Genomic DNA, 17979 nt, shown 5'->3' with positions numbered 1-17979 from the left:
TTACCCCACTAGAGCACTTGTAGTACCATATTACCCCACTAGAGCGCTTGTAGTACCATATTGCCCCACTAGAGAGCTTGTAGTACCATATTGCTCCACTAGAGAGCTTGTAGTACCATATTACCCCACTAGAGAGCTTGTAGTACCATATTGTCCCACTAGAGAGCTTGTAGTACCATGTTACCCCACTAGAGAGCTTGTAGTAACACATTACCCCACTAGAGAGCTTGTAGTACCATATTGCCCCACTAGAGAGCATGTAGTACCATATTGCCCCACTAGAGAGCTTGTAGTACCATATTGCTCCACTAGAGAGCTTGTAGTACCATATTACCCCACTAGAGCGCTTGTAGTAACACATTACCCCACTAGAGAGCTTGTAGTACCATATTGTCCCACTAGAGAGCTTGTAGTACCATATTGCTCCACTAGAGAGCTTGTAGTACCATATTGCCCCACTAGAGAGCTTGTAGTACCATATTGCTCCACTAGAGAGCTTGTATTGCCCCACTAGAGAGCTTGTAGTACCATATTGTCCCACTAGAGAGCTTGTAGTACCATATTGCCCCACTAGAGAGCTTGTAGTACCATATTGCCCCACTAGAGAGCTTGTAGTACCATATTGCCCCACTAGAGAGCTTGTAGTACCATATTGCCCCACTAGAGAGCTTGTAGTACCATATTGCCCCACTAGAGAGCTGCCTCACTAAATGCGGGGCTACTTGTGGTCCCTAGAGTCTAAAGTAGGAGGAGCCAGAGCCTTCAGGTATCAAGCTCCTCCTCTTTTATGAACCAGCTCCACCTTCAGTCCTGGAGGCAGACACAGTCCCCTCATGGAGACTGAGGACTCTCCTCTTGATGGTCTTATAGTTAGACCTGAACCAGGTTCACCTGGTCTAGACCTAGAGATGCTGCTATAGGCTGAGAGGCTGAGGGGGACGTTAGGATACACTGAGCACCTCTCTCCTCTAGGATACACTGAGCACCTCTCTCCTCTAGGATACACTGAGCACCTCTCTCCTCTAGGATACACTGAGCACCTCTCTCCTCTAGGATACACTGAGCTCCTCTCTCCTCTAGGATACACTGAGCTCCTCTCTCCTCTAGGATATACTGAGCTCCTCTCTCCTCTAGGAGACACTGAGCTCCTCTCTCCTTTAGGATACACTGATCACCTCTCTCCTCTAGGATACACTGAGCACCTCTCTCCTCTCCTCTCTCCTTATGGGTGAATGTTCATCTCTCCATCACACATTATTAACTCTGCTTCCTCTCCTGAGTCCTTGTGACTTCACGTCTCATAGGGTCCATTGGACCTGCTGGGTCTGAGGCCTCCTGCCTGCACCAGTTACACTCAACAACCGGGTTACAAATATCTTATGTGACAAGGAGCAACCAACCACCCCCATCATCCACCCAGACCAACCACCCCCATCCACCACACCCATCAACCACCACCATCATCCACCCACACCAACTACCCCAGTCAACCACCCCCATCCACTACACCCATCAACCACCACCATCATCCACCCACACCAACTACCCCAGTCAACCACCCCCATCCACCACACCCATCAACCACCACCATCATCCACCCACACCAACTACCCCAGTCAACCACCCCCATCCACTACACCCATCAACCACCCCCATCATCCACCTCCACCAACCACCCCATCCACTACACCCATCAACCACCCCCATCATTCACCTCCACCAACCACCCCCATCCACTACACCCATCAACCACCCCCATCATTCACCTCCACCCACTTGCTGCCTGAGTCGTGAGGGGAAATGCACATTCAGCTCATCATTGTTGCTGAGGATTAAACTGGAGTGCTCACCCTCCATCAGCAGTGACAACCCCCATTCTCCAGCATGTACCTCCCAGTGTTGTGCTACTGTGTCAGCCCACCCCCAAAAATACATTAGACCAACCCTCTTCTTGTTGTATCTGTCAATAATGCCATAAAGATTAGCTGTGAATACGCCCTCATTGAGTGATTAGTTTATAGTTTACAAAGAATTCAAACTCATCAGTGGTGGAAAAGATCGGCTCCTGATCCCATGTGAGGTCAAAGGTCAGGGATGGGTACAGATCGTAAAGCCCTCTGAGGGGAATTTGTACAAAATGAACTGAATTGAATTTAAAGGAAACAAGATCATCTAAAAACATGAATGTCAAAATGATGATCACGCTCATATTAAAATAAGTGACTGCACACTGACTTGTATCTCAACTGCAACCACAAGCTTACAGCTAGCTCAGGTAGCTCCTCCCATCAGAGTGTGAATGGTAGCTCCTCCCATCAGTGTGTGAATGATAGCTCCTCCCATCAGTGTGTGAATGGTAGCTCCTCCCATCAGTGTGTAAATAGTAGCTCCTCCCATCAGAGTGTGAATAGTAGCTCCTCCCATCAGTGTGTGAATGGTAGCTCCTCCCATCAGAGTGTGATTGGTAGCTCCTCCCATCAGAGTGTGAATGGGTGAATGATGAAGTGTTAAAGAGCTTTCAGTGGTCATTAGACTAGAGAAGAGATAAAGTATCAACATGAGGGACATTAGGTCACAATAGAATACCAAACGGAACAAATATCAAATATAAAAGATACATGGACTAATACAGAAGAAGAGGAGTTAGTTCCACATACATGTTGATAGGCCAATCACAGCTCTGTGCTCGTCTTACACCTGTGTGACGGAGGAAGATGAATCTGTGACGGAGGAAGATGAATCTGTGACGAAGGAAGATGAATCTGTGACGGAGGAAGATGAATCTGTGACGGAGGAAGATGAATCTGTGACGGAGGAAGATGAATCTCCAGTGAAACATTCAGAGATTAAACTGACTCACGTTACAATAAACCATAAAATCCCTCAAACAGATACGCTCCATGCTCCCGTCACGACACCCCGCCATGTCCTGAGAGGAACATGCATCTAATCCCCCGACCTTCTGTGCTCCACACACGCACACACACACACACACACACACACTGCAGCAGGTCCGCTGCCAGCACACATTACACACAGTGCCAGATTACAGGTCCCGTGCATGTCGGTGGCGTGGAGGCTGATGACACACGTGACTTATTGTTGTTTCATGTAACGGTCACAGCCACAGGGGAGGAGCCAGTGGATTAAATAACAATATTTACTCAGAGCATTTAGTGAAAACACTCGGTCCCTCGGCACTTCAGAAACATATTGCTGTGAGCGGTCTTCTCTGGAACACCCCCCCCCCCACACACACACACACACACACACTCCACCCACCACAGGACCCTATGTGGAGCCACTGGGTTGTTTCCAGGCACCCATCTGGACCAATACCTCACTGCACATTTCCATCTTTATATATATATTTATAATACACTGTATTCTCCTTTCCTAAAGGAGATAACGGACCCCCCCCCCCCCCCCCAGACAGGAGGCGCTGAGGTGGAGTAAAAAGCCACGTGGGGAGGGATCGGCGGTCCAGGAATATCACATCCAAGAACACACACACACACACGGCATGGAGACACAGACACACACACGGCATGGAGACACACACACGGCATGGAGATACAGACACACACACGGCATGGAGACACACACACGGCATGGAGACACAGACACACACACGGCATGGAGACACACACACGGCATGGAGACACAGACACACACACGGCATGGAGACACAGACACACACACGGCATGGAGACACACACACGGCATGGAGACACAGACACACATGTCTATGTAGGTTAACATTGTCTGGCCAACCTGCTCTCTCTCTCTCTCCCTCTCTCCCTCTGTCTCTCTCTCTCCCCCCCCCCCCCCCCCCCATAATCTCCTCCCCCGCCCTTAGCCAGACCGCGTGCTTCATGTTCACCTACTTTTAATGTCTTGAGATATTTAGATTCAGTTTTTTTATAGCTCTTAATTTATCATGTAGATGTTGTCTAACTGTTCTTTGTTGTTGTTGTTAGTTGTTTTCACTTCATTACTATTATTATTATAATTATTATTACCACAATAACTTTATGTTGGACAAGAGGTTATGAATGTCGGTTATTAAATACTCTCTAAAGCTGAGGAGCTCTCGGCCTCTGGACAGTCAGATACACACATACACACACACACACACACACACACGGACCATAACAGCGAGGTGATCAAGTCGCGTGACGTATTCTGGGATTACAAACAGAGTCAGAGTCACCATCGATCGCATCCCGGGGTTGGGCTGCGTGGTCAGGACTGTATCCATTGATCAGCTCCCACTGGTGGGGGGGGGGGGGGGCTTGCTTCCAGAATCCCAGTGAAACCAGTACATTGATCCCGGGCCAAGCAGAGAGAGAGATTAGACCGAAGTGAAAGAAAACATTGATCTCTCGCTGCATCCAGAGGCCATCCCGGGCTCCCAATGGGTGTGTGTGTGTGTGTGGGGGGGGGGGGGTCCCATCACTCCTCCACTCTGCTCGCTGGGCCATGCATCAGCATCGTTGCTTCTCTCTCTCTCTCTCTCCCACCTCCACTCCTCCTGGGTGACTCCTGCACGAATCAAACATCTGCATCCGCGCTCATGGTGTACAGCGGGAGAGAGCCACACACACACACACACACACACACACACACACACACACACCCACCATTTGTCCATCAATAGCACGACGTGTGTGTGAGCCGAGTCCCGGCTGCCTCAGTCCACAACGCGCAGCCAGCAGCCAGCGTGCACCTCGGGGCTGCAGTACACACGTTACACACTACACACGTTACACACTACACACGTTACACAATACACAATACACACGTTACACACCACACACCAGCAAGATGGCTCCAACGCGTCCGCCTCATGGCTGAGGAGAGGCGCCGGGAATAAACTTTTGCTTTCAAATCAAGGCAGGAAGTTAAGACAGTCCGATGCACAGAAAGACCCTAAAGCCGTCGTGAAGAACACTTTGAGCAAGTTCCCTAGCTGCCCCGGACCCTGTCCCCGCACCCTGTCCCCGGACCCTGTCCCCGCACCCTGTCCCCGGACCTTGTCCCAGGACCCCGCTGTACGCCAGAAGCATGCATCGCAAGAGCAGGAGAGGACGAGGACTCAGGACTCCCACACAGCGCCTCATCCTCCACCAGGTGTTGACATAGTAAAGAGGGCGGGGCGTACCTGTCTGCCAGATGTACATGGGTTTAGTTTCCACTGCGCTTTGTGCGTGCAGCTCCCGGATGGAGAGAAGCAGCAGCGCCATCCTCCAGAGGGAGGGCAGCGGGCCCCCGGAGACCCCCAGCGTCCCCACTGCTCTGCCGGCCAGCCCCATGGCCACGCGCCGTAGCTCCCGGTGCAGTGGAGGGGAGGAGGAGGAGGAGGAGAAAAACAAGCCGAGGAGCTATGGACTGGAGAGAGAGAGTGTGTGTGCGCGCGCGTGTGTGTGTGTGCTCTGCTCCTGCTTTGTCCACACCGGTGCGTCCGAGAAGAAGTAATCCCAGGCCAGCGCAGCGGAGGCGTGCGCTCGTGTTCCTCCTCTCCTTCCTCTTCCTCTCTTCTGGGTCCTCAGTGAGGGAGAGCGGATCTGGCCGTCATGAAACAGGAACAATAGATGCCGGAGCCCAGCCTGCTGCTGCTGCTGTGTGCCGGGTTGATGCAGCGCCACCCTCTCTCCCTCTCTCTCTCTCCCTCTCCCTCTCTTTCCCTCTCTCTCTCTCGCTCCCTCTCTCTCTCTCTCTCACTCTCTCTCTCTCTCTCACAGACACATGCACACACGCCCGCCCTCTATACCCCATCCACCCTCCCTCCCTCTCTCCCTCCCTCCCTCCCTCCCACTCGTCTCTCATCCCCTTTTCAAAGGGCTCGGTGGAGCTGCTCTGCACTCCAATGGAAGGAGGCAGCTGGATGGAGCAGGTGGAGGTGTGTGTGTGTGTGTGTGTTGGAGCAGACGGCTTCACGTGGACTTGAAGAGGTTTACTCGTCGTGGCAGAGGGAGATGAGGTCTGCCGTGAAGACGCATTCAGGAGCTTTACTGGAGTTACATTCAGTTAAATTCAGTTTATTTTGTACAGCTCAAAATCACAAATTACAAAGTATCCTCAAAGGGCTTTACAATCTGTACACATAGACATCCTGACCTTTAACCTTTGACCTCACATCACATCAGGAACAACTCCCAAGAAATAGAAAAAAAAACCTTTCAGGGTAGAAAAAGCAAAGAACCCTTCAGGAGAGGAAGAGGGGAGGACCCCTCTCCATCAAGGACAGAAGAATAGAGGTCATGTGACCAGATGAACAGAGTTACAGAGTTACATAAACATTCAATGAATATGACACAATGTATGAATACTGTAAAAAAAATACATATATATATTCTTTTTTTTAACATTTATATATTTTTTTTAACTAAAGTAAATTGGAATTGACGTCCTGGGTTTGTGTGTCATAGAAACACGTGTCAGTCATCGGGTGTTGGTGTCTCTAACTCTTCATCGTTATGTCATGTCCATAACGCGGTACCATCAAAGCCTGTGAGTTCTGTTGGGTCAGGCGGTCCTCCCTCTCACACGTTTGAGAGGCAGGGCGTCAGACTCTCATGGCTCAGGTTTATCGTTTCCGCCTGACGGAGCAGTTGATGGTTTATATTTCATCCCGGGGTGTGAAGGAGAGGAACACGTCGAGCAGCCGATCTAGCTCAGGTTTATAGTTAGGTCTGGTTCAGTTTATAGTTTGGTCTGGTTCAGGTTTATAGTTAGGTCTGGTTCAGGTTTATAGTTAGGTCTGGTTCAGGTTTATAGTTAGTTCTGACTCAGGTTTATTGTTAGGTCTGGTTCAGGTTTATTGTTAGGTCTGGTTCAGGTTTATAGTTAGGTCTGGTTTAGTTTATAGTTAGGTCTGGTTCAGTTTATTGTTAGGTCTGGTTCAGGTTTAGAGTTAGGTCTGGTTCAGTTTATAGTTAGGTCTGGTTCAGTTTATAGTTTGGTCTGGTTCAGTTTATAGTTAGGTCTGGTTCAGTTTATAGTTTGGTCTGGTTCAGTTTATAGTTTGGTCTGGCTCAGGTTTACAGTTAGGTCTGGCTCAGGTTTATAGTTAGGTCTGGCTCAGGTTTACAGTTAGGTCTGGCTCAGGTTTACAGTTAGGTCTGGCTCAGGTTTATAGTTAGGTCTGGCTCAGGTTTATAGTTAGGTCTGGCTCAGGTTTACAGTTAGGTCTGGCTCAGGTTTAGAGTTAGGTCTGGCTCAGGTTTATAGTTAGGTCTGACTCAGGTTTATAGTTAGGTCTGACTCAGGTTTACAGTTAGGTCTGGCTCAGGTTTATAGTTAGGTCTGGCTCAGGTTTACAGTTAGGTCTGGTTCAGGTTTATAGTTAGGTCTGGCTCAGGTTTATAGTTAGGTCTGGCTCAGGTTTACAGTTAGGTCTGGCTCAGGTTTATAGTTAGGTCTGGCTCAGGTTTATAGTTAGGTCTGGCTCAGGTTTACAGTTAGGTCTGACTCAGGTTTACTAGTTTGGTCTGGTTCAGTTTATAGTTAGGTCTGGCTCAGGTTTATTGTTAGGTCTGGTTCAGTTTATAGTTAGGTCTGGCTCAGGTTTATAGTTAGGTCTGGTTCAGGTTCATAGTTAGGTCTGGCTCAGGTTTATAGTTAGGTCTGACTCAGGTTTATAGTTAGGTCTGACTCAGGTTTATAGTTAGGTCTGACTCAGGTTTATAGTTAGGTCTGACTCAGGTTTATAGTTAGGTCTGGTTCAGGTTCATAGTTAGGTCTGGCTCAGGTTTATAGTTAGGTCTGACTCAGGTTTATAGTTAGGTCTGGCTCAGGTTTACAGTTAGGTCTGGCTCAGGTTTATAGTTAGGTCTGGCTCAGGTTTATAGTTAGGTCTGGCTCAGGTTTATAGTTAGGTCTGGTTCAGTTTATAGTTTGGTCTGGTTCAGGTTTATAGTTAGGTCTGGTTCATTTTATAGTTTGGTCTGGCTCAGGTTTACAGTTAGGTCTGGCTCAGGTTTATAGTTAGGTCTGGCTCAGGTTTAAAGTTAGGTCTGGCTCAGGTTTATAATTAGGTCTGGCTCAGGTTTACATTTAGGTCTTGTTCAGTTTATAGTTTGGTCTGGCTCAGGTTTACAGTTAGGTCTGGCTCAAGTTTACAGTTAGGTCTGGCTCAGGTTTATAGTTAGGTCTGGCTCAGGTTTATAGTTAGGTCTGGCTTAGGTTTATAGTTAGGTCTGGTTCAGTTTATAGTTAGGTCTGGCTCAGGTTTATAGTTAGGTCTGGCTCAGGTTTACAGTTAGGTCTGGCTCAGGTTTATAGTTAGGTCTGGCTCAGGTTTACAGTTAGGTCTGGCTCAGGTTTATAGTTAGGTCTGGCTCAGGTTTATAGTTAGGTCTGGCTCAGGTTTATAGTTAGGTCTGGCTCAGGTTTACAGTTAGGTCTGGCTCAGGTTTATAGTTAGGTCTGGCTCAGGTTTATAGTTAGGTCTGGCTCAGGTTTATAGTTAGGTCTGACTCAGGTTTACAGTTAGGTCTGGCTCAGGTTTATAATTAGGTCTGGCTCAGGTTTACAGTTAGGTCTGGTTCAGTTTATAGTTTGGTCTGGCTCAGGTTTACAGTTAGGTCTGGCTCAGGTTTATAGTTAGGTCTGGTTCAGGTTTATAGTTAGGTCTGGTTCAGGTTTATAGTTAGGTCTGGCTCAGGTTTACAGTTAGGTCTGGTTCAGGTTTATAGTTAGGTCTGGTTCAGGTTTATAGTTAGGTCTGGTTCAGGTTTATAATTAGGTCTGGCTCAGGTTTACAGTTAGGTCTGGTTCAGTTTATAGTTTGGTCTGGCTCAGGTTTACAGTTAGGTCTGGCTCAGGTTTATAGTTAGGTCTGGTTCAGGTTTATAGTTAGGTCTGGTTCAGGTTTATAGTTAGGTCTGGTTCAGGTTTATAGTTAGGTCTGGTTCAGGTTTATAGTTAGGTCTGACTCAGGTTTATAGTTAGGTCTGGCTCAGGTTTACAGTTAGGTCTGACTCAGGTTTACAGTTAGGTCTGGCTCAGGTTTATAGTTAGGTCTGGTTAAGTTTATAGTTAGGTCTGACTCAGGTTTATAGTTAGGTCTGGCTCAGGTTTATAGTTAGGTCTGGCTCAGGTTCATAGTTAGGTCTGACTCAGGTTTATAGTTAGGTCTGGCTCAGGTTTATAGTTAGGTCTGGCTCAGGTTTATAGTTAGGTCTGGCTCAGGTTTATAGTTAGGTCTGGCTCAGGTTTATAATTAGGTCTGGCTCAGGTTTACAGTTAGGTCTGGCTCAGGTTTATAGTTAGGTCTGGCTCAGGTTTGTCTTGGACTAGCACTAGATATGCTGCTATAGGCCTAGACTGCCGAGGGATGTATGTCTGTTTTTTTTTTCAAAATCAATATTCCTCCTAGAACTTGCATTGAACTGAACTACCCTAAATACAATATAGACAACTTCTTTCCACACACATGTATACTCGCTAGACTGTTCCAATGTTCTTCCAGGAGCTAGGAGGGAGTGTTCCCTCTGTAGGACTCGTCCTAACAAGGAAGCATGACTTTAAAATACACCCATAACTACAAATCTCCCAATGTCATTACCCGCCTCTGATTGGCTTGCCCTCTAATTATTACCCTAATCTTCACCAATCTCTCTCATCGTGCCTAAACCTAACCAATGTAACCAGTGAAGCCAATGAGTTCCCACCCATCAGAGACGGTCCATAGCAGGATTGGTAATCTAGCTCTCTGGGGCCACTAGTGCAACACCAGCTAGATGAGCAGCTGATTGATGTGTGCCAGGACATTAATGCATTCAGGATGTTAACGAGTTCTAACTTCCTGTATATTCTTTTCTTCAGGAGAGCAACAGAGGAGGATCCCTCTCCAGGATGGACAGAACAATAGATGTCATGTGACCAGAAGGAATCATTACAGAGTAACAACACATTCAATGAGTATGACAGAGTGTATGAATAGTTGGTAGTAGGCATGGACCACGATCCAGAAAGGGGTGGGGCATCAGCAAGGTCATGGCAGGAGGCATCAGAACCAGCCATCAATGGACCCGATGAGACGTGAAGTCACAAAGACTCCGGAGAGGAAGCAGAGTTACTAATGTGTGATAGAGAGATGAAAATTCATCCATAAGGAGAGAGAGAAGAGGAGAGAGGTGCTCAGTGTATCCTAGAGGAGAGAGGTGATCAGTGTATCCTAGAGGAGAGAGGAGCTCAGTGTATCCTAGAGGAGAGAGGAGCTCAGTGTTTCCTAGAGGAGAGAGGTGCTCAGTGTATCCTAGAGGAGAGAGGTGCTCAGTGTATCCTAGAGGAGAGAGGTGCTCAGTGTATCCTAGAGGAGAGAGGGGCTCAGTGTATCCTAGAGGAGAGAGGGGCTCAGTTTAGTGTATCCTAGAGGAGAGAGGAGCTCAGTGTATCCTAGAGGAGAGAGGTACTCAGTGTATCCTAGAGGAGAGAGGTGCTCAGTGTATCCTAACGTCCCCCTCAGCCTCTCAGCCTATAGCAGCATCTCTAGGTCTAGACCAGGTGAACCTGGTTCAGGTCTAACATTAAGACCACCAAGAGGAAAGTCTTCAGTCTCCATGAGGGGACTGTGTCTGCCTCCAGGACTGAAGGTGGAGCTGGTTCCATAAAAGAGGAGGAGCTTGATACCTGAATACAGTTCCAGTTTGATATTTTTTTTGTTTTGCAGCTGTATATTCTGTAAAAAATATAAATAATGGTGTGTGTGTTTGAGTCCTCAGGAAAAATCACCTCACACAGGAGCTGCTAGTGTCATTCTATCGGTGCTCTATTGAGAGCATCCTGACATACTGCATCTGTGTGTGGTTCTGGAGCTGCACGGCTGCAGAGAGGAAGGCGCTCCAGAGGGTCGTGAACACCGCTCAGAAAATAATCGGATGCCCCCTCCCCGCCCTGACTGAACTCTACAACACCCGCTGCCTGAAGAAAGCCCATAGCATCCTGAAAGATCCCTCCCACCCAGGACACTGCCACTTTCAACTCATGCGCTCAGGCAGACGATACAGAGCGATGAACACAAAAACAAATAGACTGAAGGACAGTTTTTATCCGAGAGCAATAATTGTGCTCAACAGGCCCTGAACCTCTCTGCATCTGTCAAAATAATGTGCAATACACCATGTGCAATACAGAACAAATGTGCAATATTGGAAAAGTGCAAACAATTACAACATATGCCCACTCAGGAAAAATGTGCCCTTATGCCCAAATGTACACTTGGAATTTTACTACAACTGTTTGCACATATTTTAAATGCCGAGTCACTTTAAATAAGGTTGTCTTTTTTCTATTCTTCGTATACCATGTATACAATACTGACATGCCTCTTACTCACTTATGTTATCATTCTGTACATATTTTGTTTTTTATTCTTATTTTTTATTTGTACTCCTATTTTTTTACATTGAAGTGCACCTAGGGGACTGCTATTCAATTTCGTTGTTCTTTGAACGTGTTCTCTGTAACAATGACAATAAAGAAAGTCTAAGTCTAAGTCTAAGTCTAAGGTCAGAGGGAGTTGTGGATAAAGCAGTGGGTGTTTTCTCGGGAACAGATGACATTGTATTGATCCTCAGCTGCTCCGAGTACACAGGAGGTTTAAGGGGAGGTGATTGAAGGGGTGTCAAGGTGGAGATCCGGGGGCGAGGTTCTCTGACACTCCCAGTGTGTGTGTCCCTGATTGTGTACTTGTTTGGCTAGATAAGGAAATAACATGTGTATATTTGCTTATTCTAGGGATAAATAACTGTGGAAACATATCGGAAAGAAACAGAGTGCGAATAAAGGATCAATTATTTATATGGCTCAGTTTGACCTTATATGATATTCAAGTCGGTTAAAAGGGTACTTATTATTCATGAGAGGCCACCACTGCACTTAATGAAAGCAGATAATAAATGTGATCAGCAGCAGGTAGGTCAGTAAATCAAATGGACAATGTCTGACATCACACTCCCACAACCAGCCGTGGGAATGGAATCCGTCTTTATTAGAAGTACTCGACAGTATCTACACACCTTTGGCTCTGCTCGTGCATCACTCTTCTCTCACGTCACCATGTTATTTAATACTTTGTCCTGTATTTCCATTCTGCTTTTTCAACCATGGTCATTATTATGAGTACACATGCTAACTATCCTGCTGGTACCTCCAAGGCAGAGGTTGAGGAAATGCAGACCGATGGTTGTGTTTTCAATCGATTGAAAGGTCGTCATGAGAGGTTATCAGCCTCAGAGAGTTATTGGTTATTCAGTTTATTTTATTTGAATTTTGTTTATTTTGTACAGCCCATTCTCACAAATTCCAAATTTGCCGTGGGCTTTACAATCTGTACACATAGACATCCCTGACCTTTAACCTCACATCGGATCAGGAACAACTCCCAAACAACCCTTCATGGGGAAAAAAGGGAAGAAACCTTCAGGAGAGCAACAGAGGAGGATCTCTCCAGGATGGACAGAACAATAGATGTCATGTGACCAGAAGGACACATTAGAGTTAAAACACATTCAATGAATATGACAGAGAGTATGAATAGTTGGTAGAAGGCATGGACCAAGATCCAGACCTCCATGATCCATCAGGCAGATGGAGGTAGAGAGGAGGAGTGGGCATGGTTGTGTTTTCAATCGATTGAAAGGTCGTCATGAGAGGTTATCAGCCTCAGAGAGTTATTGGTTGTATTGGTAAGCAGGGGCCTGCTACACCTACCGGAAGGTTCAGAGGGCCGCTATCATCTATAGAAGACTACCTTGACCACTAGTGGGTGTAGTCGTTATGACAGGAGCAAAGGATGGATGGAGGGGGTTTTGTGATACGATTGAGAAACTCAGTTTTGGGTGGTTGTTGGGGGAAGTAGGTGGGTCAAGAAACATAAGCGCTAGTAGACCGCTGTCCGTGTCAAGAGTCAACATTCACTTATTGTACTCTTCTTTTTTATTGACTTTTATTAGCCTTTTGAAATAATTAATGTCGAATTGAATTTGTTTCTATTCATGTTTCCTTATCTTTGCAATGAAGGTGGCAGGTCAAATATGATCCTGCCCCATAGTCAGGCGGACCATCCTGAGGCCTCTAGAGGAAAGAACATGTTTATCTGCTGTCCTGTGAAAAGGTTCAACCCCCTCGCTCACGGATGTGATAGCAGAGTCCAGTTGTGTTGAGAATATTTTGCCGATTTGCAAAGAACTGCCAATGTATCATTAGCTGTTGCTAGGTAGCAGCGAACCCACGGACCACGTGTGTGTGCAGCGAGCCGTTGCCATGTGTTTATGTGATAAGTCTCTCAACATGCATTCGGACCTCCGGTCCTCTCCGTTATTTCCTCACCAACATTCTTGTTTGTGTACGTCGTTGTTAAGGCGGGTCACACAGCCTCGGGGGAATGCTGTGTTGGGTTCAGGCGACCAGCACCACGGGTTAAGAGTAGCAACAATCGTGGTTTGGGTTAAATATTGGAAAAGCAAACTAGTCAATGTCTGGTGCTTCAAGTCAGTGTCGATATTATTAATATTCAACCATCAAACGTAACCATTAAAAACAGCAGATGAAGTCTCAAAGCAGATTAAATAGTCTAAGAATGTTTTACAGAACGCATTCATTCAAAACATGGCCCCACTATGTTGATATAAATAAAATCTAGGTACCATGATGTTGATATAAATATAATATAGGTACCATGATGTTGATATAAATATAATCTAGTTACCACTATGTTGATATAAATATAATATAGGTACCATGATGTTGATATAAATATAATCTATGTACCATGATGTTGATATAAATATAATATAGGTACCATGATGTTGATATAAATATAATATAGGTACCATGATGTTCCTTACAAAAGATTTTTGTTGCAAATTGAGTATTTAAGGTTTCTTAAAGCTGCCTTCAAGTGCAGTAGGGCAAAGACATTATGACAGCTTTGGTCGAGGTGTACACAACCTGTTGACAACGTACAAACGACTATATGCAACCAGCTGAACGTCGACATCATTCCTTACCGACTCCGTCTGAAAGAGTTCTGCTTCCAGCGCTACGACAGCAGAACCTCTAACACCCTCGTGTTCGGGTTCAGAACTTCACCCGGGCCTGTTTTATTCTCTGTGATGTCGGTACTCTGAGGAGATTGTATTAAAGAGCTCCGGGTGCACGCAAACTGCAACCAAAAGTGTGTCCTCGCATTGCGAAATTTCGCCAAAAGTCAAAATATTTCAACTAGCAGAGAAGATTCTCGACGTGCCACCTGGTGAAATGTCGGGTCTAGCGCGTCCATCGCGTCCGTACGTTGACTTTGCTCCTGGGCTCTACTCACAACACTTTCGGTGTGAACGCACCATTATGCTCAAGTGTGCTACGTGAGAACCATGTGGACTCAATGCTAAATAAAAGCCACATATTGTGATCAATTCTTCGACACACTTTGTATTACTGCCCTTCACTTGTTTTCTATCTTTGGCGATGGTGATTGATTTAATATCTTCCAATAAGTGGATAGGGAGATATTGTGACAAGTTTGTAGCCGCCACTAGTAGGTTCTCCCCCCCCCTAAGCACCAAGAAGGAGTAAGCAGCCAGAGGGATGTTCAGTAATCAAGTTTATTCCGACCGCAGACTGTGTCTCTGCTCTCCAAGCTCCCGATCTTCCTTCTGTCCAGCTCCTTTATGGAGACAGACTCAGATACACAAACACAGAGCGTCATCAGCTGGACTGATTACCAATCTGCTTACCAATCAGTCCAGCTGATGACAATCAGACACCGTTCCCTGAACCACACCCCCGCTCCACCCACTGCAGCCGAGCCTAAACCCCCCCCCCCCCCCCGCTGCCACAGATATATTTGAACACAGCACTGGAATAAAATCAGGTTTTATGCAGCTTTGATTAATCAGGAACAAAGTTTATTGAATCAGATTCAGAATCAGAAATATTGATTTGCTACGGGTGTTAGACACACGAAGAATTAGACGTGGCGGCTGGTGTGTACATGAGACAGACAAACAAAACAACAACAATCAACAGTCAACATAGGGCAAGAATTTAAACATTAAATGTACAATAGTATGAGATAAAATAAAGTGCACAAACAGATAACAGTGCTATAGACAGGGTACGTAAGTGTGTGATAAAGTGACATGTGAAATTAGATGTTAAATATTAAGTATACAAATAGTATACAAATTAATGTAGTTTGTTAACATAAAAATAAGTTGTGCTATTAAAATGAAAACTGAATGTTAATAATAGGACATAATTGAAGGATTGTCTCCCCAGAGTGAAAACTGTGTATCAGTCACAAGAACACTCTCAGACGTCTACACAATACAAACCTATATTAATGTGAACATACGGTATCTTTAATTCCAATAATGCATGTGAGCAGTTATGAAGTGTTCCCACTGGCGTGGGGCCGCAGCATGTGGACCCTCCTTCTGCCGGGCCTGACCTCCACCACAACCCAGACCTGCTCTGGCCTCCGCACAGCCGCCCGCCTCCCCCGAGGCCCCTCCAGTCATTTCACAGCTATTAGCTTAATAAAGGAACATTTCACCCGCGGCTGCGATGTGGACCCCACGACAAATTAGCCCAGAACTCCCCGTGCTGCCCCTCCCCCCCCCCCCCTCCTCCTCTCTCTTTTCAAACTGCCCAGCTGGCGTATTGTTAAGACACCCGTGGCGGCCATCATCATAAACACACACACTGTGAATGGCCATAACGTGTTCTAAAAATCACACGATAGCATAATTGCTACAAAACAGGAAGACTGCATTTTGAAATGAATTTATTTCCATTTTTACCTTCGCATTGAAAATGCCGGAAGGTTATGTTTTGATCGCCGTGTATTTATTTATTTATTTATTTATTTGTATGCGTGTTATTCGCAAAACTCAAAAAGTATTGAACCGAATCACATGAAATTTGGTGGGATGATTGTTTATTATCCGTGGACCAGTTGATTAGATTTTGGGATCGATCGGGTCAAAGGTCAAAGGTCAAAGGTCATGAACAGGTCAAAATCTTTCGCAGAACTCAAAAAGTATTGAACCGAATCGCATGAAATTTGGTGGGATGATTGTTTATTATCCGGGGACCAGCTGATTAGATTTTGGGATTGATCGGGTCAAAGGTCAAAGGTCATGAACAGGTCAAAATCTTTCGCAGAACTCAAAAAGTATTGAACCGAATCGCATGAAATTTGGTGGGATGATTGTTTATTATCCGGGGACCAGTTGACTAGATTTTGGGATCGATCGGGTCAAAGGTCAAGGTCAAAGGTCATGAACAGGTCAAAATGTTCTTGAATCGCATGAAATTTGGTGGGATGATTGGTTATTATCCGGGGACCATTTGATTAGATTTTGGGATCAGTCGGGTCAAAGGTCAAGGTCATGGAAAGGTCAAACTCTTTTTTTACCATAGCACGATACATTTTTGTCCAATTGGCATGCAACTAATGCCAAAATGTTCATAATTCAATGCCCAATCTTGTGATATGCGAAGGTATGCGCTCTACCGAGTGCCCATTCTAGTTTTTTATGTAGCGATGTTAACGAGTCTCTTCTTTGATGAGGAGCATGGGGACATGGAACGGTCTGACTCCTGCGATGATGTCCGGCTCGTGACACGAGCCGACCGGAACGCTCCTCACAGGTCTAAGGTATAGTTTTGTCAATTACAACAACTTTTTATATACACTACCGTTCAAAAGTTTGGGGTCACTTAGAAATGTCTTTCTTTTTCAAAGAAAAGCACTGTTTTTTCAATAAAGATAACATTAATCAAAAATACACACTATACATTGTTAATGTGGTAAATGACTATTCTAGGTGGAAACGTCTGGTTTCTAATGAAATATCTCCAGAGGTGTATAGAGGCCCATTTCCATCAACTATCACTCCAGTGTTCTAATGGTACATTGTGTTTGCTAATCGCCTTAGAAGACTAATATCTGATTAGAAAACCATTGTGCAATTATGTTAGCACAGCTGAAAACAGTTATGCTGGTGATATGAGCTATACAACTGGCCTTCCTTTGAGCTTGAAGTTTGAAGAACAAAATTAATACTTCAAATATTAATCATTATTTCTAACCTTGTCAATGTCTTGACTATATTTTCTATTCAATTTTCAATTCATTTGAGAAATACAAGTGAGTTTTCATGGAAGACACGAAATTGTCTGGATGACCCCAAACTTTTGAACGGTAGTGTATGTTGGGGTGTTAGATGCTCTCTGGAGACAGAATCATAGTAGTGGCTTTATACGTTTTGAACTTGAACCCCATCTGTGACCAAAGAGAATAAAGTATGACGTGTAGCTGTTACATGTGGAACAGTAGTGAAAGTCTCAATTACATTAGTGAGACTTATATTACATTATTTTTAAACCAGTAATGTCTCGATGCCCGGATGGATTTCCTGCGAAAAATTGGAATACTTTTTTTAAAAATATCAGAATACTATATTTATATTCACCGTACACCCTAGTACAATATATATTAAAGAAAAACATATATTACAAGACGATGCAGTTCTTATTTAGACAGTTACACTTGAACACGTGGTACGAGTGTGACGACGCCAGTGGTGACCAAACTAAGGCCCGAGGACCGGATGCGGACCGCCTCCACATCTGGCCCGGCCCCCTGAACAATACCAGAGACACATTATGATTTTTTGTTTAGTCTGGCCACGCAAATCCTAGACTAGCTCCTTTCAAATAGAACGTATGAAGATCCCGGAAAAGGTTTTTAATATTTGGCTATGTGGCTTTCTGGAAAACAATACATGTTTACATTTAGACACCCTGAGATCGTCACACTGTTTCTGTTACAAACTGACCCCGGCCCCCATCAGAGAAGGGAAAAGTTATGTGGCCCTCACACAGGAACAAGTTTGGGGACCCCTGGACTACGCCTTTTGAGAATATCATTGTGTAAATAAATGATCAATCACTAACTCGGAT

At 45.3% G+C, this 17979-nt stretch overlaps 1 protein-coding gene across 1 annotated transcript in view; it reads right to left on the bottom strand.

Moving 5' to 3' along the window:
* thsd7aa (thrombospondin, type I, domain containing 7Aa) overlaps positions 1 to 5315 on the bottom strand; it is a 183295-nt gene extending 177980 nt beyond the window's left edge. The window contains exon 1 of the mRNA XM_056420376.1: positions 5165 to 5315. Coding sequence (XP_056276351.1) covers positions 5165 to 5315 — 151 coding nt within the window. The remainder of the gene's footprint in view (positions 1 to 5164) is intronic.
* Positions 5316 to 17979: the final 12664 nt, after the last annotated feature.

This window comes from Pseudoliparis swirei, chromosome 1 (genome assembly GCF_029220125.1).
Source record: "Pseudoliparis swirei isolate HS2019 ecotype Mariana Trench chromosome 1, NWPU_hadal_v1, whole genome shotgun sequence".
Lineage (NCBI taxonomy): Eukaryota > Metazoa > Chordata > Actinopteri > Perciformes > Liparidae > Pseudoliparis > Pseudoliparis swirei.
Note: the sequence above shows the minus strand (reverse complement) of the source record. Positions and strands in the feature narration are given on the sequence as shown.